General features: G+C 43.0%; 2 protein-coding genes across 5 annotated transcripts in view; one reads left to right on the forward strand and one right to left on the reverse strand.

Annotated features, from left to right (window-relative positions):
- The window catches only part of RAI2 (retinoic acid induced 2), a 72,506-nt gene extending 69,899 nt beyond the window's left edge, over positions 1-2,607 (reverse strand). For 2 of the 4 annotated variants that reach the window (XM_019755381.3, XM_019755380.3), the window contains exon 1: positions 1,882-2,160. The gene's annotated coding sequence lies outside the window, so the exon portion shown is untranslated. Of the gene's footprint in view, positions 1-1,881; positions 2,213-2,470 lie in introns of those variants that run through there. The other 2 variants (XM_074323506.2, XM_019755378.3) reach the window with 2 other exon arrangements.
- Positions 901-23,256, forward strand: LOC141569725 (uncharacterized). The gene is made up of 5 exons (XM_074324080.2): positions 901-1,113; positions 1,622-2,631; positions 7,618-7,691; positions 19,490-19,573; positions 22,460-23,256. Exons 1-5 carry the CDS (start codon positions 901-903, stop codon positions 22,549-22,551), a joined length of 1,473 nt encoding a protein of 490 aa, XP_074180181.2. The 3' UTR covers positions 22,552-23,256.
- The last annotated feature ends 285 nt before the right edge of the window (positions 23,257-23,541 follow it).

Consider the following 23,541-nt stretch of genomic DNA (forward strand, 5'->3'; position numbering starts at 1 on the left):
TTTTTTGGGCTACCAGACATTTTATTTATTTTGCAGTCTTACCCAACTGCCCACCAACCAAGTTCTCACACTGGCAACTGGCATCACGGGGAAAGCTGTTTTCTCTTTTAATCCCGAGATGGGCAGGTTTTCCTGGGCGGAACTTCACTGCTGGAGGTCTGGGGCTTCTTTACATTATAAAGGCTCCCCAGCCATGGCTGATCGGTGCTGGTGCCAAAGCGGCCAGTATCCCAAGTTCCAGTCGCATTTGGTTCACTGTGCCCTGGCCGCCTTGCGGATGCCTCTAGTGGGTATCTTATAGGATGAAACGAAAGTGCCCATTTGGAAGATATTGTGTATATGAGTGTGGGGGCGGGGGGAGCGGCAGTAGATGGCCTCTCTGGGCTTCTAAGAGGCAGAGAAATTGGGTGCCACCGGGCTTATGAATGTGCACCTTGCAGCCCATCCCCAGCTTCTCAAAGTGGCACAGCTCCCCATGTTCCCTTTTGAGAAGAAAACAAGTGGGTGGGGGCATAACACTGCTCCCGCGGGAGCGGCTCCCATCCACTGGTCTCCCCACTGTCCTCTACCCACATTGCCACCCCTCTACTGTAACAAAGGCACATCACCACACATTTTCAAAGTTATCAGAAGTCTCTTGGTCAAGCACCAACCAATTCTGATGACTCCAAAGGAAGAAGAGGGACATTTAGAAAACGGTGGGAAAGATCCCCTGGGAAAAGCACAGCAAACCTTGCCCTATGCACGCAAGGCTAAGAATTGCTTTCTCCCTGCTGGCTGCTTTTCTCTCTGTTCTAAAGAGAAGCTTCCAAGAATCAGCTAAATAAAGGGATCACACCAGAGGAGGAGAGAGAATGCTAAACCAACAAAAACAAAGACTCAAATGAAACAGAGCGAGCCATGAGAATTCGCGGTTATCAAAACTTTGTTTGGCCGTATCTATTTATCATCGCTGCACACCCGGGCTCTGCGGAATATCATTCTGTTGATGTCACTTATCCTCAGCAAAATATTTACACATCCTTAAAAACGCCCGATGAGGGGGGCAGCCCGCGCACTGCCGCAAGCTGCCCCTCAAGCACCGTCGCCGAGTTCGGGGCCGACGGTGAGGTGGTGAGGCGAGACTAAGGGTGGCTCCGCCAGCACAGGTAAGAGCTATGGATAGTTCCCGGAAAGCGGCCACCCCGGCGCTGCGCCCTGCCCTGCCCACCTCTCCCCTACCTGACTCTGCTAGAAGCAGCCACATCCCCGATATGGTGTCTGCGCCTCCTCCGTCTCCCCCTGCCTTTCTCATTGATTAAGTTCTCAAACCATTGTTAAAGCCGGGTTGCTTTTCCCTGGAAAGCTGGGCTGAATTCATTAAGCTTCACCGTGCCACAAAAGGAATATTCATAAAAGTTTGGCAGGCAGAAAAGGAGGTTGACTGCGTGCCACGGGGTGGGTGACAATTCGCTTCTCCAAAGCCACCTTCTTCTTCCGTGCCCCATCCCTCTCTCCATCCATCCGTCGTGCCCCAAACCTACTCCAGGGACTTCTGATAGGGAAACACAAAGCAGCAGCTGTTTGGCAACATTTCTACCCCTCGCCGGCAACTGTGGTGGGATGCCATTTCCCCACCCAGGCGGAGCATATCCGGAACAATAGTCGGGCTTTAAACGGCAAACAAGCAAACACACAGAGCACAACCCCAACCCCGAAAAAGCCAACGCGGCGACAAGCAATAACTCCCTCCGCAGCAAAAGACATCGCGGAAAAGCACGCAAAAATGCAGAGAGAACACTGCTCGGTGCCTAACATGGCAGAAAGCCTGAGCCGCTGCGGCCACCCTGGGTCTGAACATTGGGGGGCACGAGGGCGTTCGGGGCGCCGACGCACACTCACCCGGCTCCAGGAGGTTGCGGGGCTGGCCGAGCGTCACAAAGGCGAGCCCAACGCGATCTGGCAAAACCCAACTTTCCACCCGGCTCTCCAGGGCCGCCAGATACGTCAACAGAATCCATCTTTCGAAGGGCCTGGAAGGCGCCGGGTTTTCCGGGCCGGGGCAGAGCGGCAGAGCCAGAGGCGGCCCCGTGCGGTGCCCAGGCGCGGAGTCTGCCGCGCGCCGCCCTCTGCGCCGGGTGCCAGCGCTGGTGGCGGCCCGAAACCCACTTTGGGGCCCCCGCCCCGCCGGCCGGCGCCGCCTCCCCGGCCGTCCCCGGCCCCGCCGGCCAGTGCGCGGCGCCGGGAGCGGGAGCGGGACCCGGGGACGCCGCACGGGTGGTGGCCTCAGCTTGTGCGTCCCCGCCCCCGCCCGGCCCTCCCCGCTGGCCCCGGCCTCCGGGCGCCGTCCTGCCCCCAGGAGCAGGCCCCTCCCCGGGCGCCGGGCCCTGCCAGGCGCGCCCAGCGCGGCGCGCCCCCTGCGTCCAGTGGCAGGTCCGCCCGGGGAAGGCGGGGGGGACCCCGGCCCGTAGGGGGGCTCTGCGGCCGGTACCTCGCAGTCGCAGCCGCCGCCTCCAGGAAGCCGCAGGGTGGTCGCGGGTGCGGGAAGTCTCGGGTCCGGCCTCGCCGCCAGCCGCCTGAAGAGGATGCGCAGCGGTGGGAGCCGCCGTCGCCGCTGTCACGGAGCTGCTGTCGCCGCCGCCGCTGCCGGTTGTGCGTGAGCGTGTGTGTGCCTGTGTCCGGGCGAGTGTGTGTCTGCGTGCGGAGCCCAGCCTTTACTATATACACCAAGGGGTGGGAGGAGGCGGGGCAGGGGAGGGCTTGGGGGAGGTGGCGGAGGAGGGGGAGCAGAAGGGGGGCGAAAGGGTACCCGAGGAGGCGGCGGCGGAGGAGGGACAGGTGATCTCGCCCACGGGGAGGGCGTGGTTGTAGGAGGCGAGGGGTGGCTGGAGGAAGGGGCACCAGGGGCGCGGGGTGGCGGGTGGGGGTGGTGAGACGCCTGGGAGGGCCGGCGGGCTAGGACCATTCCAGAGCCCAGGATGGAGAGGAGAACAGAGCCCAGGAGGGAGGAAGTGGCTGGCTGATGGAGGCCGGAGAGGTGGGAAGGGCCCAGGGATCACCTCCTAAAATGTCAATTGTGATACATGTCCAAGATCCTTCTCACGAAGTCTGAGATTATTAGAGATAAAATTAGTCCACGGACAATAATCTCATTTCCACGTAATTGTTTGAGAGGTGATTCATTTATGAATCTAACATTTATTAAGCCCCTACTGTTTGCCAGACACAGGGCTAAGAACTGGAGTTACAGACAGAGATGATTATGTGGTTTACTAACCAGTAAATAAATAATAGGTATCAGTACTATTGATCATTTTAAAACAAAATAAAAAACCTAAATCCTATAAATGTTTTAAGACAGCAAAGGAAGCAACTACATTGGTTTAATTGATCCCTAAAGATGTAGATTTGTTTCCTGCTAATCAAAACAGGATGAAGATATTTGAGAGAACAGCAGAGCAGACATGACTCTACTTGGAGCAGAAAGCAGTCTGAGTCTAGCTGTCCTTTGCATGTTCATATCTCCTTTAATCCCAACACTGAGTGGTAACCATGATATCCCTCTTGCATTATAGAATTTGGGGTGGCTGACCAGAGCGTGAAATACATAGAGAGAAGCCTGGTTAAGTTTATAATTCGTATGGGAAGCTGAACTTGTGTTTGAAAGGTTCTGTTTGAACCTTGCTATGTATGTTATAAGCATAAGTGGTAGAAAGTAGGGCCACATTATGATTTTAGTGGGCGCTTTGCCTTTGTGGACGTGTTTCTCCATAAAAAAAAATAGTAAAGATTACATTTTTCAATTGCATTAGTGTAAAGATGAATATATTAACATTATATACTAAAACATTTTCTTCTACTTAAAAGATCACTTTTTCTTCTGATTTTAAAAGAAATTAAAACATGTCTGTGGGCCCCTAAAAGGACTGTGGGCCCCAGGCACTGTGCCTACTGCCCCTAACAGAGAAGTCAGCCCTGGTGGTACTATTCCTTGATACAGAATTTCCTCTTGAAAAAAAGAGTTAATTTAAGAAGTGCCCAATCAACATAAGGGCAGAAAGACACACTGTTCAAGTTTAAGAATTGATAATAATGAACATAAGGGCAGAAAGACACACAATTCAAGTTTAAGAATTGATAATAATGAACATCAACAGAAGGTACCAGATCCTACTTGTTTCAATCAGGCTCTTGGGGTTTTAAATCAGCTCTGAGTAACTAATGATACCTGTGGAAACATTTGTCTGTTAATATGTCTTCAACCACTTCAGTAACCAAAGACTTCCTCTATGGCTCTCATAACTGTTCTGAGCCCTTGGATCAGGTATGTGAGGGCTCCGTTGCCAGGACCTAGACTGAATACAACTCAGGACACAGCTGGGCAATTATAATGGGACAAGTTCATGGATGAAAGATCCGTAAAGGTTTGTGTGTGTTGAGGGGGTATGTGTGTATACGGTAGGGACTGATATCCTGGAAGGCAATTACTAGCCTATTTCTTTTGTTGGCCTCTTCACAACCCTGGGTTAATGTTTGATCCTCGCTGGCAGTTGTGATTCATATTTGCTGCCCTTTGAGGTGCTTATGTTTTGAGGAAAGACTGTATTGATTCAGATTAATGCATAATAAACAGGCATCATGGCCCCTATTCCCAAAGAAATGTACCGTGGCACCCCTCTGTATTTTCATCGTGACAACCCTTGCAGAGGGAAGGGGAAAAGAGGAGTCCATAAAGAAAGGGTCTGGATTGGGAGGGAGATGTTTTCAGACAGAAATAGGACATGGAAGAATTGTATTTACACAGTTTTAAGGGATGCCTAAGAAAATGGAGGGAAGAAAGGACATCCCAAACAGCAGGAAAGAACCAAAAACAAACAAACAAACAAACAAACAAAAACTTCATTGCTCAGGTTGATTTTTGAAATTTTTAATTCTAATATCTGGACTCAAGAAATTTCCTATCTCAGATCGGATTCTTCTGTCTCTGTCCTATTTCTCTAATACAGCATCACCCCCTAATCTAGTTTTTGCATACTTGCCAGATGTGTGATTCATTCATTTATCCAATGAACATCTATTAAGCACCTGATGTATACCAGTCACTGAGCTAAGGACTATGGTTAGGGAGATGGTTAACATAGGGTTGCTGACCCCAAGGAGCTCACAGTCCAGTAAATAAAGTGTTAATAATACTATGGACACTGTGTGGTACATGAAGAGTTATAAAATCAGCCAGGTGAACACCAAAGAAGTGGGCCTACCCTTGTACTGAGAAGGGATAGGGAATGGCATGGGGCAGGGCAGTCAGAAAAGATTGCACAGAGATGGTGACAAGAGCTGAGCACTGAGAGATGAATAGGAGTTTTTCAAAGTTAAGGGAAAGGCATTACAAGTGACGGGAACAGCAGGCACCAATGCTTGGATGCAAAGCACTTTCTGGAGGCTGCAAATATTTTGTGAAGGTAGAGTAGAGGCTGTGAAGAATAGTAGTAGGGGGTGCAGAGGAAGTTAGGGGTCAGTTGAGGTCCCTGGTCTGTACTGTAAAGGAGTTTTTGCTTAAAGTCAATGGGGAGCCTTGACAGAGTTGAAGCAAGGGAGTGACCAGGAAAGATTCGGGTTGAGGAATGATCACTCCCCTGGTGGGTGTGAAGGGCTGATGGGAGAGGGTAAGCTTGGAAGCAGGGAGACCAGGTGAGAGAGATTGTGTCGATGATCAGAGTTGGAGTGAAGGTAGTGACAGCAGAGATGAAGGGTCAGAACTTAAGTGGTACTCCGGAAATAAAATCAACAGGACTTAATGATGGAGGAAACAGGAGGGATTAGAATGACTGACACCTGGCTTTCAGAATTGGGTAACAGGGTGGGTGGGGGGTGGCCACTGAGATAGGGGTCCCTAGGAAGAGAAGCAGATTTGGGACTGGAAATGATGAATGCCGTAGATTCCCCCAGAAGCAGATCCTGAGATAAGGATTTGAGTGCAGAAAGTTGATTTGGAAGGTGAAGGAAACACTGGTAGGGTAATGGGGAAGGGAGCCAAGGGGCAGCAGACAATAGGGGGAATGTTTTCAAGGCCCATTACTACCATGGGCAAGTGGAGCTTAATCTTGCAGGCAAACTCTTGGACACGATGCAAAACATGCACTCCAGAATTGTCCCACTCAAGAGGTGAGGAAGCTGGTTGAGGGCTGCCCAGAGGATGCTAATTTTCTGGGAATTTCAACCTGCCACCTAGCCTAGGCAGAGAGTCCTTCTCAGGTATCGGGACAGGATCCTGGCTGGCAGCTTGGATGTCTGTGGAATGCACTGAAATGGTAGCATCCGAGGGATGTGGGTAGAGCACTGTCAGTGTTTGCTCCAGGGAATTCTGATTAGGACATCTTGAGTTGGAAGTGCCTGTTGGGTAGCCACAGAGAGAAGTCCAGTAGGCATTTGCAAGAGCAGATGTGGAGGTCAAAATCTAAGCTGGAGACCTAGATTTGGGAGTTGTTGGGCCGTGGGTGTTTGTTGAACCAGTCAGTGGGTGTGGATGAGCTCTGCAGAAGACATATGTGACTTAAGTTGATGGCTGAGCCCATCACCCTGGGCCATGACAACATGATTTGATCTTATCTGCATGAACATCATTGCCAATTTCTCTAGGGGTTCCTGGAAGCCCTGAAGTTGTAATGCCAATTTAGTGCTCATGGGTATGAATGTGTCTAGGGAAAAGCGACTGTTGCTTTCACGAAATTCTTAAAGGGTCTGTGTTTCACTGAAGTTGAAAAAATTTGGTGGTCACTAATATTTACTGGATGACTGAGTGACTGACTGAAGTGGGCATTTAAAAACATAATCACAATGCAAAGGGATAAATGCTGGGAAAATACAAAGGGTAATTAAATTGCAGAGGATTGAAATGAAACCCAGGCTCAGGGAACAAGGATGGAAAGCATTCAGAGAAACAGGCCAGCGAGAATGACATTTTTACCTGAAGAATATTCAGAGTCCATGGGGTAAGGGAAAGGTTTTGACAATTTTGATGGAACAGAGACTTCTAATGTTGGCACGGGGGCTTCAATATTCTTCATTTGGAGACTTCATATGAACTGTATTATGTCCTGATTTTATCCAAAGTGTGTAACAGAATTCATATGAAAAAAATCTTTGCTAATTTTAGCAAAGACTGAATCAAAGAATATGTCAGTTCGTCCTTCAGTTAGGCAATCAACAAGCATATCGCGAGCAGCTATTAATTTACAGTAGTAAATTAGTGGTACATGTGAGAACACACAGTGTAATAAAGTATCAGCCCTGCCCTACACTGGTCTCTCATAGTCCAGTTGTAGCTCTGTCTAGTCTCATAATCAGGAAAGCATTTCATTTCAGAGAATTTTGAGAAATTGTCAAGAGTGAAAAATAGGTTCATTATAAATGGCTCCATTCTATATTCCCCATTCCTCTTTTTTTTAACAGAACCCCAGTGTTGTTCAGGTATCCATCCCTTTCCTACAAAAACATGCACTTTAGAATTTGATCGTAGCTTTAAGGTGGTGTCTCTTTGATCTGAGGCAGATGGCACCCCTCCTACTATAATTTGGAACAAATAGACAAGAGAAGAGATTTGCTGGGGGCATTATGGGTAAATTCTTACTCTTCCAGGAGAGCCACCTTCTCTCTCCCAGTGGACTTGAAGATAATGGAACTGCATTTGCAACCGGCAGCAAAAACACAATGTAGGTGACCATATAATTGATCATCTAAACTGGGATACTACTGAGGGTAAATGGGGTTGCTATTACTACTTATGTCAGGGCCTAAAGCATAAACTGGGTCTCCTCAGCAAACCAGGATGGATGATTACTGTGATGCTAGGAGCCAGGCCTACGAGGGACCTGATGCTCAAGGCAGCACGACAAAAATAGACAAAGAACCAGAAACTCTAATGATGTTTCTGCACTGCCAGAACAACCAACTACCTCTGGAGCGACCTGAACTTGCACTCCCTATTATGCAAATTATTACACTGTTTGATAAGTGAAAGCTTCTTTGAGTCAGGTCTATGGCTTGTGATTGAAAGCATCCTAAGACATCCAGTACATGCAGTTGCTGGATTGGTTTTGTTTTGGTTTATCTTAGTCCCAGATGGGGTAAGGACCATCTGGAGTCGACAGATCTCACAAAAACAAGTGGTGGAGGGGAGTACGTCAGGAATTGAGATTTTAATCTGACTTTAAAGACAAGTGAAGGAAACCATCTAAACTAGCACGCGGTTCTGCTGAATCTGAAGGCCACTGTGCACGGGGCGGTTTTCTTTCAGCAGCGCCTCACGTTCCTGCCTCTGACAAAGAGCTGAGACTCCTGTGCTCAGGGCCAGGAGAGTTGATTTCCTGATCTCTCACTGTGCTGTCTGAGAGGCTCTGCTCTCTCTGGACTTGGATCCCTCGTATCAGGAGCAGCCGTCCTCCCCCTGATGTCGGGTCCAGTCTCTCTGACTCGACTGTAAGCATCTAATGAGGACCCATGGCATACATCTCCCACAGTCCCGACCTCAGTTCTCTATGTTTGGGGTCCTCGATAAGTAATGGTTAGTTCCCATTATCTCCCCTCACGCTCGCGGTCTCTTACTCCTAAGGAGCTTCAATATCCCTTATCTTATACAAGTCTCATAACTGTCAAATGCACCTTTCTTTTCTGTGTGGAGGGAGAATGAGGACAGAGGGGGTTTGGGGTGGGAGCCATGTGACTCACCTGAGGCTGTCAGGGTTTGTCCAAATCAATAGTGAGCCCTGCACAGGCCAAGTGAGAAGCCAGGTTGCACGAGACAGAGCAGAGTCCATAGAGGTCACCAAGAAAGGACCAAAAACGATTGTAGCCAGAAGAGAGATTCGGAGTCAAGAGCATGAAATAATAAGGCAGGCCATTTGGGTTTAAGTGGAAAATCGACCGAGATTTGGTTTTGGAGAGGTGAATTATTTTACCAGATGGGATAACAATGCCACGTACGGCATGAGTGCGGTTGAAATACTGGCACATCAAGGACCGAGGGTAGGCTAGCTCAGAGATGGCCCTGCACAACCCAGCCTTCCGACAGGGAAAGTGATGCTCAAGGAGGTGCCGGCAGAAGAACTGGACACACACACACACACACACACACACACACACACACACGCCTTTACACATGGCAAGTTCTGTTCTCTTGCCAGGTGTCAGACTTACTTTTTCCTTTCTTAAAAATGCATTCACAAGTCTATGCATGTGTGGGGACAGGGGGTATATGGGAACTTTCTGTACCTTCTGTCAATTTTGCTGTGAACCTAACATTGTCCTAAAAGATAAAGTTATTAATTAAAAAAATGCATTCACAGATGAGACAGACTGATCTCCCAGTAAGAAAGGAAACATCGGCAAAGTTGCCCTGGAGTAGGGAGCAGTGACAATGAGAATATTGCCCAAAATAACCATAAAAAATAGCTGCTGAGGCACTGCAAGGCAGGAGTTTTAATGTTAAGGGGAGCAACAAGCACTGGCCCCTAAAGGTCCCCAATTGCTGAAACCACAGTCCCCTGTGCCTGGCAGTTCATGAGGGCAAGCTGTCTCTTGAAAGAACAGCTGCTGAGGACTTTCTCAGCCATCTAGCCCATCGGCTGCTGGAAATGATTCATTCTCCCATAGATACACCCTATCTGATCTAGCTAGCACACCACTGACAAACAAAGAGAACGTGGCCGTGGATTTCACAAATGGTCCACGCCACAAAATGCACTGCATGTTCCCGCAACCTTCAGTGTGTGGATGGCCGGTCAGGTTTGTCCCGATTCACGCACGGCAGGACTCTCCAACCTGACCGACAAGCTTTCTATTGCTCTAATTGCAAGAGGTGAAAGGAGCTGCAAGGTCACTCCTTTCTGAACAGGACATCGATGTATAACACAGAATGGGCTTTAATCATGTTCTTTTTCTTCAACTGGGAAAATTCTCAAATTACAGAATTTTATGAACAGAACAATTTTATAGAAGGAGGAAGAGAGAGCAAGAGCAAAACCTCTCTTGCTGAGCTGGCTAGCACTTTTCATTGCCATCCTTTGCATTGGTGGCCTCTGTGCCAGGTTGGTATCCAAGTGCTCTCCTGAGACTGCTCCCTGGCAGGCCCTGCTACCTTGGCGCCTCCCAGCAGACTCCTGATGCTCTTCACCCCTAGAAGTCTCCCTGCCCAATTTCTGAGCCAGACCACCTGTGTGCTGGATCTGAGCTGAAGCTGGCCTCTCCCATCAGGGCTCCTCCTGTTCCTGAGGCATTGTTCAGCCACCGAGCCAGTGTTCTCTAGTTGTCCTCTCCATGACCCTCTCCCACACTGGCCCAGCCCTAGGAGTAGGCTTCTGGGTCTGTTTCTCTGCATAGCTCTCATGCCTTCTATTGGCAATATAGCTCCACCACCTAAACCCACTCATCAAAGTGTCCCCATCAATCTCTGATGCTCATATTGCTGTCTGCTTGGGATACAGATCGTTTCTCCTTCATTGATGAGGGACATATCAGCCTTAAAGGGACTGCTCCAAAACATGACATGAGTGTTGCATATGTTGTCCGCCACTACCATCCTGGATTATCTACTTCACTCCTTCTATTAGTTGGGTCCTTGTTAGAGATTTATAGTAATTTTTTTTGTAGAACAAATATTTTACTTGCAAATAGAGATGACTTTTTGAAATATACAACAGTATTGCTTTAGAAAACATTCGCTGTTAAAGTAGAAATACTGTACAATACATACAATTTATTAATTTAAGGATTTTTAATTACAATTAAATTTCATTAAAAATTAAATATAAGTGTAAAAGGCTATTCTATCCTTAGTATAAACATTGATAACCACTCTCAATGATCTGTATATTCCCTTCAAGTTTTTCTCTTTATAGCATTTACCCAAGTGAAATATTACCTATGACTTTAGCCCTGCTTTTGTCTCTTAATATCTTCAACTAGTAAGCATTTCCCATAGCATTCTAATATCATTACATAACCACAGTAAACATTTTCAATGGTTCAATAAACAATTTATTAAGCGGATTCATTACCATATACTTAGCTTTTCCCCTACTGTTGGAAGTTTGGGCTATTTCCAAATTCTGCTGTTGTAAAGAAATCTACAATTAGTATCTTTGTGTATATTAATGTTCCCCATTAATAATTATTCCTCAGAATAAACGCACAGCTGTAATATTTCTGGGGCAGACACAGAAACATTTACATGTTGCCAATCTGATTTTAAAAAGGATGTTCCTCTTACAACTCCAAATATGAGCTCTGAGAGTACTTGCCTTGTGAGTACTCACCAGCCTAGGCCAAAATATTTGTCTCACTGTATTTTAAACCATATTTCACTGATTACTGGGGAGACAGGCCATTTTTATTTGTGTGCTTTCTACTTGCATACTTAAGGGTATTGTCAGTTTATTGTTTTCACGCATTCGTTAATTAAATCAGTGTTTGCATTTTATTTATGTGTGTCTTTTATTTAATACGAAATAAATGTATGTCATAATAGCAACAAATCCCAGAAGCAGGATTACTGGATCATATGGTGGTAGTTCTATTTTTAATTTTTTGAGGAACTTCCATACTGTTTTCCATAGTGGCTGCACCAATTTACAGTGTACAGGGTTCCCTTTTCTCCATACCCTGGCCAATATTTGTTATCACTTGTCGTTTGTTATAATAGCTGTCTTAACAGGTGTGAGGTGATACCTCATTGTGGTTTTGATTTGCATTTCTCTGATTAGTGATGTTGAGCACCTTTTCATATACCTGTTGGCCACTTATATGTCTTCTTTGGAAAAATGTCTATTCAGGACTTCTGCCCACTTTTAAATTGGTTTATTTGTGGGGGTTTTTTGCTATTGAGTTGTTTTGAGTTCTTTATATATTTTGTATATAAACCTCTTACATAACTTAGATAGATGGTTTGGAAATATTCTTCTCCCATTCTGTAGGTTGCCTTTTCATTTTGTTGGTTGTTTCCTTTGCTGTCTAGAAGCTTTTTACTTTGATGTGGTCCCACTTGTTTATTTTTGCTTTTGTTGCTTGTGCTTTTGATGTCAAACCAAAAAATCATTACTGAGACCAATGTCAAGGAGTTTTCCCCCTGTGTTTTCTTTCAGGAGATTTAAAGTTTTAGGTCTTGCATTTAAGTCTTTAGCCTATATTGAGTTAATTTTGGTGTATGGTGTAAGATAAGGGTCCGATTTCATTCTTTTACATGAGATATCCAGTTTTCCCAACACCATTTATTGAAGAGACTATTCCTTTCTCCATTGTGTATTCCCGATGCCCCTGTCAAAGATTAGTTCACTGTATATGTGTGAGTTTATTTCTGGGCTCTCTACTAAGTTACATTGGTCTATGTCTCTGCTTTTAGTCTAGTACCATACTGTTTTGATCACTGTAGCTTTGGAATATGGTCTGAAATCAGGAAGCATGATGCTTGCAGTTTTGTTCTTGCTCAAGATTGCTTTGGCTATGTGGGGTCTTTTTTTGGCTATTTGGGTTCCATTTATCCTTGGGATGCAAGGATGGTTCACCTTACACAAATCACAAATGTGATCTTCTACATTAACAGAATGAAGGATATAAAACATATACTAATATCAATACATGTAGAAAAATCATTTGACCAAATTCAACATCCTTTTGTGATAAAATCTCTCAACAAATTAGGTATGTACCTCAAGGAATGTACTTCAACCTAATGAAGGCCATATATGGCAAGTCAACAGCTAATATCATACACAACAGTGAAATAAAAGCTTTTACTCTAAGCTTAGGAACAACATGAAAGTGCCCACTCTCACCACCTCTATTCAATGTAGTACTGGAAGTCTTAGCTAGAGCAATTAGATAAGGAAAGGAAATAAAAGGCATCAAATCCAAAAGGAAGACATTATCTCTGTTTGCAGATAACATGATACTATATACAGAAAACCCTAAAGACTCAACCAAAAAAACATGTTAGAACCAATAAATTCAGTAAAGTTGCAAAATACAAAATCATTATACAAAAATCAGTGTGTTTCTATACATTAACAATGAACTATCTGAAAATGAAACAATCCCAGTTACAATAGCATCAAGAAGAATAAAACACTTAGGAATAAATTTAACCAAGGAGGTGAATGATCTGTATACTAAAAACTATAAGACAATGATGAAAAGAAATTGACGAAGACATAAATACATGGAAAGGTATGTTCTTGGATTGGAAGAACTAATATTGTTAAAATGTCCATACTACCTAAAGTGATCTACAAATTCAATGAAATCCCTATCAAAATTCCAATGGCATTTTTCACAGAAATAGAAAAGCAATCCTCAAATTCATATGGAACCACAAAAAACCCCAAATATCCAAGGAAATATTGAGAATGAAGAACATATCTGAGAGTTTTTATCATGAACGAATGTTGAATTTTGTGAAATGTATTTTCTGCACCAATTAACATTGATTATCTGATTTTTCGTGTTTAGTCTGTTGATATGATAGATTGCACTGATTTATTTTTTAAAAGACTGAATTTTTTTTAGAGCAGTTTTAGGTTTACAGCAAAATTGAGAGAAAAGTAAAGAGATTGCCCATATATGCCTGTCCCACCCCCATACACACAGCTTCCCTCATGATCAACATCCCCACCAGAGTGGGGCATTTGTTACAGTTGATGAACTTGCACTGACACATCATAATCACCCAGAGCCCACAGTTTACATTAAAGTTCACTCTTGATATTGTACATTCTATGGGTTTTGACAAATACAGAGGGCCCCCAAAAATGTATACACATGTTAAGAAAGGAAAAAACTGTATTAAAATTGTAATACTCACTATATACGGACAACAAGATGATCACAAGTCGCGTTTGATTTCTGCAATTACAAGAGGTGCTCAAAGTGGTTACCATCAGTGTAATTTTAATATAGTTTTTCCATTTTAAGAATGTGTACATCTTCTGTATATAATGACGTGTATCCATCATTATAATATCATACAAAATATTCTCACTGCCCTAAAATCCTTTGTGCTCCACCTATCCATCCCTCCTCTGACCCCCAACTCTTGGCAACTGTTGATCTCTTTACTGTCTCCATAGTTTTGCCTTTTCTAGAATGTCATATAGTTGAAATCATGAATTATGTAAGCTTTCCAGGTTGGCTTATTTCACTTAGTAATATGCATTTAAGTTTCCTCCTCCATGTCTTTTCATGGCCTGAAAGGTCAGTTCTTTTTAGTACTGAACAATAGTCAATTGTCTGGATGTGCCATCTTGGTTGCATGTAAGTTTTGGCAATTATGGATAAAGCTGCTATAAACATCCATGTGCAGGTTTTTGTGTGGACACAATTTTATGGCTCCTTTGGGGACATACCAAGGAGTATGATTGCTGGATCGTATAGTAAGCATATGTTTAGTTTTGTAGGAAACCATCAAACTATCTTTCAAAGTGACTGTACCATTTTGCATTCCCACCCACAATGAATGAGAGTTCCTGTTGCCTGACAGCCCCACTAGCATTTGGTGTTGTCAGTGTCCCAGATTTGTTCCATTCTGCTTTCTTGATTCTTCAAGATTCCTTCTTTTATAAACTTCATTTCTGCTTGAAGAACTTCCTTTAACCAATATTTAAGAATAGGTCTGGTAGCAACAAGTTCTCTTAATTTTTCTTCATCTGTGAACATCTCGATTCCCCTTCACACCTAAAGGATATTCTGGGTTGGCAATTCTTTCAGAATTTGCAAAATATTGCAACACTTCCTTTTGTGCTCTATGGTTTCAATGAGAAATCCAGTCATTAGAATTGGTGTTCCCTGATAGGTAATGCATCATTTCTCTCTGGCTGCTTTCAAGATTTTATCTTTGTCTTTTAGTTTTCAGAGGTTTAACTATGATGTGTTGGTATGAATTTCTTTGAATTTGTCCTATTTGGGGTTTGCTTAGATTATTGTATCTGTGTGTTTTCTTTTGCCAGATTTGGGGTGTTTTACATTATTTCTTTTAATAGTCCTTCAGTCCCACTCCCTTTTTCCTCTTCTTCTGGGACTCCAATGATATGAGTGTTGGATCTTTTCTCATTGTTCTATATGTCCCCAAAAGTCTGTTCATATTTTTTTCTAATCTACTTTCCGTCTTTTTCAGATTGGGTAAACTTTATTTATCTGTCCTCAAGTTCATTGATTCTATCTGCTGACATATTTACTCTACTACTGAGTCCATTGAACAGGTTTAAATTTGGGGGTATCATATTTTTTCAGTTAGAAGATTTCCATTCCATTTTTTTCACATCTCATATTTCTTTCCTGAGATTTTCTATATTTTCACTTATTTCAAGAGAATTTGTTATTGCTTGTTAAAATTGTTGTTGTTGTTGTTATGGCTACTTTGAACTCCTGGCCAGGTAATTCCAACATCTGATTCATCTCTGTGTTGGCATCAGTTGATTATCTTTTTTCATTGAAGTTGTGATATTCCTGGCTCTTGATTTTCAGTTGTGTCCTGGACATTTTTACTTTTATGTTGTGAGACTCTAGATCCTATTTAAATCTTTTATTTTAGCAGGTAGTCAGCTGTTTAGGTTTAGAATGCGGGTCCTGACCTACTTTTGTAGAGTATGGTTTGACTGATAAGTTAATTTTCAGAGCCTTTGCAGTATTTTTTGATGTGCCTGGTTTATCTGGTGCTGCTGGGACTCCCACTGGTCCCTGATGGTGCTGCCTAAGGGGCCAAAGAGGTTGCCCCAGGCAGGGCCACCTGATGTCTCTAGGTGGAGGAAGAGCATCTCTGGCCCATAGGGATGAAGATTGTTTCCTGGGCCAGGCAGCTTCTTGTGTGTGGCAGAATCTCTCTTGCCAGTGCCAACCTACCACTCAGTGTCTCTTGGCAAGGGAGGAGAGCACTTTCTTTAGCTGCTTGTTTTCGGTGGGGCTCCTGATCCATCCCCCTTGCCAATGCTGTCAGGCTCACCTGGTGCTGTCAGAGGGCCTACTGCTTCATCTGGTAGAGGAATGAGCCAACCTGGGCAGCCTTGTGTTGTTAGGTTGGGGGTCTGAGAATGCCAGGCCTGGGTTACCTTCTTCTATTGGGTGGGGGCATGTAAGACATCCTGCTGTTGTGCTGTTCTGCCAATCCTGGGATCCCGAACCAGCTTGTCTTCCTTTTCCTTTGGTTGCCTCTTAAGTTCTTTTCAGGGTTTACAGTTATACTTAGCAGTGGGGGGGGGGGGGCATGGAAAACGGATCTAAGCCATTTTGTCCAGACCAAAATTTCTTTTTAATTTTTAATTGTTTATTTTAAAGCTAAAAAATAATTGAAGAAAATGATCATTATGATTGTTATATGATTGATACAAAAAATTAATTTTGGCATAGAAATAAAGGGCATTTTAAAAACTGATCTGCTCCAGGTGTCAAATGTACTAGCTATGCCACTGAGAGTGAGCAAAGTGAAAGGAGAGATTAGAAAGATTATGAAGAAGGACCTGAAAGCCAAGGGTAGAAAGAGTGTTAAGAAGCAGAGATAGGTTATTATTATGTTTGTTTTATGATGAGATTAGAAACCAGAGGATCTGAAGCATTAGGTCGCTTGCCCAAAATTGCTTTGGCATTTGGCTGCAGGATGGTTGCAGCATTCAGGATTATGACATTCCAAGACCATGGTAACAGCACACTGTTTCCCAGACGCTGCTTTCAATCTCCAAACACATTTGCTAGAGAATATACTACAACAGTCAAGTAATTTTTGCCTATCTGGCAAATGAACAAAAAGTTTTAATAGAAACAAATGTTTAATCAATTTGACTAGTATTAAATGTCTGTTATTAATTGTCTCTTAATCATCCTGCTTGGTGGGGTCTTAATTAATGTTGATGAATTCATTTCAAGGTTATTACCAATAAAGTACTTACTGTTAGAGGGAGGACATTAAATTATAATTGGCATTTGGATACATTTGTGAAACCATTTCTTACATCTTTCTTTAAGCTTCTGAATTCTAGAATTTATCCATGGCAATTTCTGATATATCACTTTTCTCTCTGTTTCATTTGCCCATGGTCACTTCCATATAAGCTAATCCTTTGTTTCCAATAGTATGTACAGGATTTCAGGTAAAAGTTGACCACTTCCACACTCAATGTGTTTGAGACTTTCATTAGATCTTGCTATATAATATCTATATCCCTGCCTTTTTCAGGGTCAATTTTTAGAAATCTAATGAAAGACACAAACATTTATATATCATATATCTCTGTGTGTGTGTGTATGTATAGTTAGATATATAGATAGATATAGATATAAAAATGTAGATTTTTTTTGCAAAGAGAAATTCTTTTTTTAAGTAAACTCAAAACAAAAGACCTCCTCCCCCCACAAAATCTTCCAGGAAAATTACCTCCAAATGAAACCAAACTGCATAGAACATCCTGGATGAAATTTAGATCTTCACTACTTAGTATAAAAAGTTTACATATTTTGGCAAGTGTGATTGGGCTGTGACAATTTATTATATGTGGAAGGGGTAAGGGAGCTCTATGTGACTCCTTTTATAAGGGCATTCGTCCCAGCATGAAGCCCCCACCCTCATGACCTAAGCACCTCCCAAAGGCCCCACCTCCTAATACCATCACCTTGAGCCACAGGAAACTACTCACTGGAAATAGATTAAAGTATCTTTGGAAAATCTCTTAACACTTTCAAGACATTGGTATGCCATCTCACCCATCCCAAAATTTCCTCCAGCACGTTAAATGGCTTCCCAGCATCCTGAAAAAGTGAACCAAGCTTCCAAAAGTATGCGTCTTGCAGTTAGCTGACACTTCTGCCTGAGGTGCAACTGGTTTCAGGGGTCTTAGCTTCCTCCTGCATGTCTTACAGTATTTGTAGTAAAAGTTACAATTCTTTGATAATTTGAGACCTCACCTCACAGTTGAGCTATTAAATCATGACTCTATGAGGTGGTGAGATAGCAAGGATTCGGATAGGAATGACCAGGTTTATAAATTACAGGAGCAAAAATTCATCCAATAGTATAAATTATTACTCAACTTGGAAGAATCTAAGGGTCAGAGCCACAAAATATCATTCATGTGATGTACAAATGATTCACCAAGAGGAGAGATGAACTCATTTATAGGGCAGGTTCTAACATCTATAATTCTACAACACAGGGCAGCAGGAAGCAAGTCTGCCCTCGCAAACCTGCTTAGAAGAAGCACCAATATTATTAGTTCTCTTCCTCATTTGTTCTTCAATATCGTATCATCAACTGATTCTTCAGAATATTCCCTGGCACCCAATACTGCCTTAATGTGAAGTGAATAGGTAAAAAGTCACTGTTATTTTCTCTGCAGTGTGGCCAGCTCTGTGGTGTCAAAGCAAAGTGGAGAAATGATTATTTGATATTAAATTGTCATTTGGTTATTTGACAGAAAGAAACTCAAATTATTATTGTGACCCAAATGTCTCCTGGGGAATATGAATGAGGTCAAATGAATCCCCAAATCCTGTCTCTTTACTGCACCTGATATTTCAGAGTCTCCAGTGCTATAGTCTGAATGTTTATGTCCCCTGCAAATTCATATGTTGAAATCCTAACCCCCAAGATGATGGACGGTATGAGGAGGTGGGGCCTTTGGGAGGTCCTTAGCTCATGAAGGTGGAGCCTTCGTGCTGGGATGAGTACCCTCATAAAAGAAGTCACATAGAGCTCCCTTACCCCTACCACCATGTGAGGATGCAGCAAGAAGTTGGCAGGCTGCAACCTGTAAATGGGCCTCTAGAACCTGACCATGGTGGTACCCTGATTTTGGACTTTCCAGCTTCCAGAACTGTGAGAAATGAATTTCTATTGTTTATAAGCCACACATTTCATGGTATTTTTGTTGTAACAGCTCAAACAGGCATCTTTCTGGAAAAGCCCCCTCCCCCACGACCACCCCAACTACATATTCCTGGATGTCCCTAGAGAGATTTCACAAGGAGCTCATGAACCAGCATGGCAGCTGTAGGCCCCACACATCCACTATGATCAAGTTTTCCTCCTTTCCTGCAATGGCTTCCCCTTGGCAGTGTCATCTAATCAAAAGTAGAGTGAGGGTCTCTCCCCAGAGCTACTGCTACGGGTGAGAATCCCAACTTCCTACCAAGTGCACTCTCTTGCCATGTTCACTAAGTGATCCATGATGCAATAGCGGAGAGACCTTCTGTTTGGAGCAGCAATCCAGAAAATGTCTCTCTTCTCCACTGTGTGTATTCTTTGTTCCCTGAGCCCTAAAGCAAAAATACTTGTGTTCAGTCTCATCAGAGTGCCTCATAAAATGGCTCCTCCCATGTTGGATCTCAATAATACCTTTCTTCATTGAGGCTCAAAACCATTCTGTCAAACCAGGCAAGAACAAAATCTCTGCCTTCTACTCTCTTGTCCTCATTTCCAATTTATCCACCCATCTTTACCTGTACACTTCATGTACCTAACTCCTCTTTCTTCTTTCAGACATAAAACTCAGGAACTCGAGGACTCATGGACATCAATTTAGAGAAGTACTGCCTACCCTACCACAACCCCTCTGCCCCAGTGGTAAGTGATTCTCTGTGAGACAGTGCATTCTTCACTGGCCTCAATCCTCTACTTGGCTTTGGCTATTTAGACATGGTCTTAGATTCTTTAAAGCAGTAGTCTTCAAAATGGGGTGATCACTATAGTACATTGGCATGTAGGGAGCAAATGTTGGAAGGAATAGATAGATAGGTTTGGTTTTACCACTATTTAATAGATAAGACTGCTGCCACCAGTGCTCTCCCTCAGTCTGCATAAGAAGGTCATATGTCCCATGAGTTTTTCGAGGTGTCCTGGAGAAGGACGGAATGTTCCATATTCGGAATAGTTGACAACGGAGCCCTCGTGTGATCATTCCTTTTGGCATATTGCAAAGTATTACAGTTTAAATGTTTCTGGTTAGGTGGCATTACAAACTATGTTATCCAGTTTTAATTAATAACTCTCTCAAAATTGGTGAGTAACTAAAAATCCCTGCAAAGAATTCATAGTTCAAGATGCTACCATTAGACACATGAAAAAAGTGAAGCTGGACCACCTCCTTACACCATATACAAGAATAAATTCAAAATGGATTAAAGACTTAAATGTAAGATGTGAAACCATAAAACTCCTAGAAGAAAATATAGGAAGGAAGTTTACAGACATGACCCGGAGTAAGATTTTTACTGATATAGCCCCTCGGGCAAGGGAAGTAAGAGAAAAAATAAACAGGTGGGATTACATCAAACTAAAAAGTGTTTTCACAGCAAAGGCAACCATCAATAAAACAAAAAGGGATCCTACTGAATGGGAGAAGATATTTGCCAATGATACATCCGATAAGGGGTTAATATCCAAAATTTATAAAAAATTCACTCAACTCAACTCCAAAACAACAAACAACCCAATTAAAAAATGGGCAGAGGACATGAAGAGATGTTTTTCTAAAAAGGACATACAGATGGCAAACAGACATATGAAAAAATGCTCAACCTCACTAACCATCAGAGAAATGCAAATAAAAACCACAATGAGATACCACCTCACTCCAGTCAAAGTGGCTATCATCAATAAATCAACAAACAACAAGTGCTGGCGCGAATGTGGAGAAAAGGGAACGCTTGTGCATTGTTGGTGGGATTGCAGGTTGGTACAGCCACTATGGAAAACAGTATGGAGGTATCTCAAAAATCTGAAAATGGAACTACCTTATGACCCAGCAATTCCACTCCTAGGTATCTATCCGGAGAAATCCAAAACTCTAATTTGAAAAAATTTATGTACCCCTATGTTTATTGCAGCACTATACACAATAGCCAAGATATGCAAACAACTGAAATGCCCATCGGTAGACGACTGGATTAAGAAACTGTGGTACATTTATACAATGGAGTATTACGCAGCCATAAAGAATGAAATCTTACCATTTGCAACAACATGGATGGACCTAGAGAACATTATGTTAAGTGAAATAAGTCAGACAGAGAAAGACAAATACCATATGAACTCACTTATATGTGGAATCTAAACAAAAGAATAAATGAATGAACTAATCAGAAACAGCCTCAGAGACATAGAGGAAAAACTGAGGGTTGCTAGATGGGAAGCGGGTGGGGATGAAGGGGAAGGTGAGGGGATTAGAAAGCACAATCGGTAATCACAAGATTGCCACGGGGATACGAAAGTCAGTTTGGGGTATATAATCAATAATGTTGTAAATATTTTGTAGGGTGTCAGATGGACACTTGTCTCATTAGGGAGACCACTTCATGAATGGTGTAGATGCCTGATCACTGCACTGTACACCTGAAGCTGAAGCTGAACAATAATGTATGTCAACTATAATTTTATATATATAGTTACAAGAAGTAGAGCACAGCATTAGGAATAGAGACAATGGAAATGTAACGGCTGTGTGCGATGTCAGAGGGGTAGTAGTAGATTGGGGGAGGGGAGTTATCACTTTGTGAGGGATATAAATGATAAATGTCTATTACATTGTCTTGTACACCTGAAAAAAAAAAAAGATGTTACCATTAATCCAAGCTCACAAAAGCATAGGGAAATGGCAGGGACGACAGTCCTTCCACCCTAGTAGTAGCTCAATATCAGGCAAATTACAAGAAATATTGAATTCTAATCAGATTACTTAAACATGCAAATTGTCAAGGAGATCATTTCAAATATGTTATTAATGATTATCTTCATTTGGAGTTAGCTGCATACAGACCCAAGACCAGGATTCAGATGCGAGTATCTTATTTAGGAGGTGGTTCCAAGAAGCGCAGTGAGGGACGAAGAAGTGACTTACCAAGGCGGGAAAGCCAGTAAAGGGTGTTGATGAGAGGATTACCACTCGAGGCACCCAGGACTCTGGCCTGCTGTGGACGCTCTGAGGGGCTGTATGGAACAAAACTGTGCCTCTGAAGTGCAAGAAGGGTGGGGTGTTTATCCACTGACTCTCATCGCTCATTGGTTGAGAGTCATTCTTGGGGTGTGTTTGTTAGGTCCCTAGCACTTCTGGCCTCCCTTGTGCATACTGATCACACTTTAATAGTCAGAGAATGCTTTCATGAAGAGAGACTTGGAAATCTGTTACTTATACAGGAAACTTCTTCCGATGACCACTAGAAGGGGCCAAGGGGATCTAGGTTGGACCCTGACTGTCTGTCACAGAAATGAACCCTTTCTGTGACCCCATGTTATTTCTTGAGCTATTAGAAAATTATAGTAGGAAGCCATCACTACTGGAAAGACTTTTAAAAATATTACTCATTTTATCTTTTTTCCATTCTTTCAAAGTGTATTTTTATATACATGATTTACTATGTATGTAATACATCAGAGCAGTACTACATAAATATATTTTAGAAATAAATATACCTGTACTGGCAGTTCACGCACAAAATATTTTTATTGTTACAGGTACCTGGATGAAAAAAGTTTTGGAGCTCATTCTTCTCTGCAGGATTGGAATCTCAGAATGTTTTATGAGCACTAACCACAAATCCTGTTGAAATATCTCAGGCCAGAGTAGAGTCATAGAACAAACGTCACACTCCCCTGCTTTTTTTTTGCCCAGAAGTGTCTTACAAAGGACTCTCTCCCTTTGTTCTCACAGGACTCCTAGCAACTTGGTTGGTTAAGTTCTCTTTGGGCATCATGGCATTTAAGAGCAGGATGTCTCATAGATGAAAATGTCAAAATGCAGGGTTCATGTTGGGAGAAGAAGGCAAGAAAATTATAAAAGGAGATGGTATTGAAAGGTGGGGCCCTCACTTTGCCAATGGACCATGAGAGGAGATGAGCTCCCTCTCATGGTGTTCGTTTATGATGCCCTCTGTTTTGAGGGATCACATCCCCCAGGAAGTAGGGCAGGGGTGGATGGAGAGCTACAAGTTGATCAGATGGATCTTTCAGATTCAACGTTTATAGACCTTTTGTCTTAAGTAGCCAGAACTGAGACAACAAAGTTTGTTAAATCAACGGTTTCCTGGAACCTGCTTTAGTCATTGGAATCAGGGCTATGAGACATCTGTCCTAGTATTTTATTTATGCTAAAGGACAAGTTTTGGAAGGATTTGTCTTTCTTGCAGACTTCAAAACTAGAAAGATACTACCAAAACATATGAACTCTGCTCAGCCATCTAACCTCAATCAATAATTGCTGACTGAGTATGCTAGAGCCTATGTTAGATTAGGAAGGAAGGAAGGAAGGAAGGAAGGAAGGAAGGAAGGAAGGAAGGAAGGAAGGAAGGAAGGAAGGAAGGAAAGAAGGGAGAGAGAGGGTGGGAGAGTGGGAGGGAGGGAGGGAAGTATATCCTTGGCTTCCTTAAAAGCTAGCTAACCTTAGACAAGCCTGCACATGGTGATTGCCAAATGAAGTAGACAGACATGGAGACATCTCAAGGGCTGAGATTAAAGCCATTATGATCAAATAAGTATCCAGGAAGAGGGGAGAGCTGAGCTCAAAAGTATTCTCAAACTTGAATATACACCATAACTGA

Source organism: Rhinolophus sinicus, chromosome 18, assembly GCF_057876585.1.
Source record: "Rhinolophus sinicus isolate RSI-liver-muscle chromosome 18, RSI-T2T, whole genome shotgun sequence".
Lineage (NCBI taxonomy): Eukaryota > Metazoa > Chordata > Mammalia > Chiroptera > Rhinolophidae > Rhinolophus > Rhinolophus sinicus.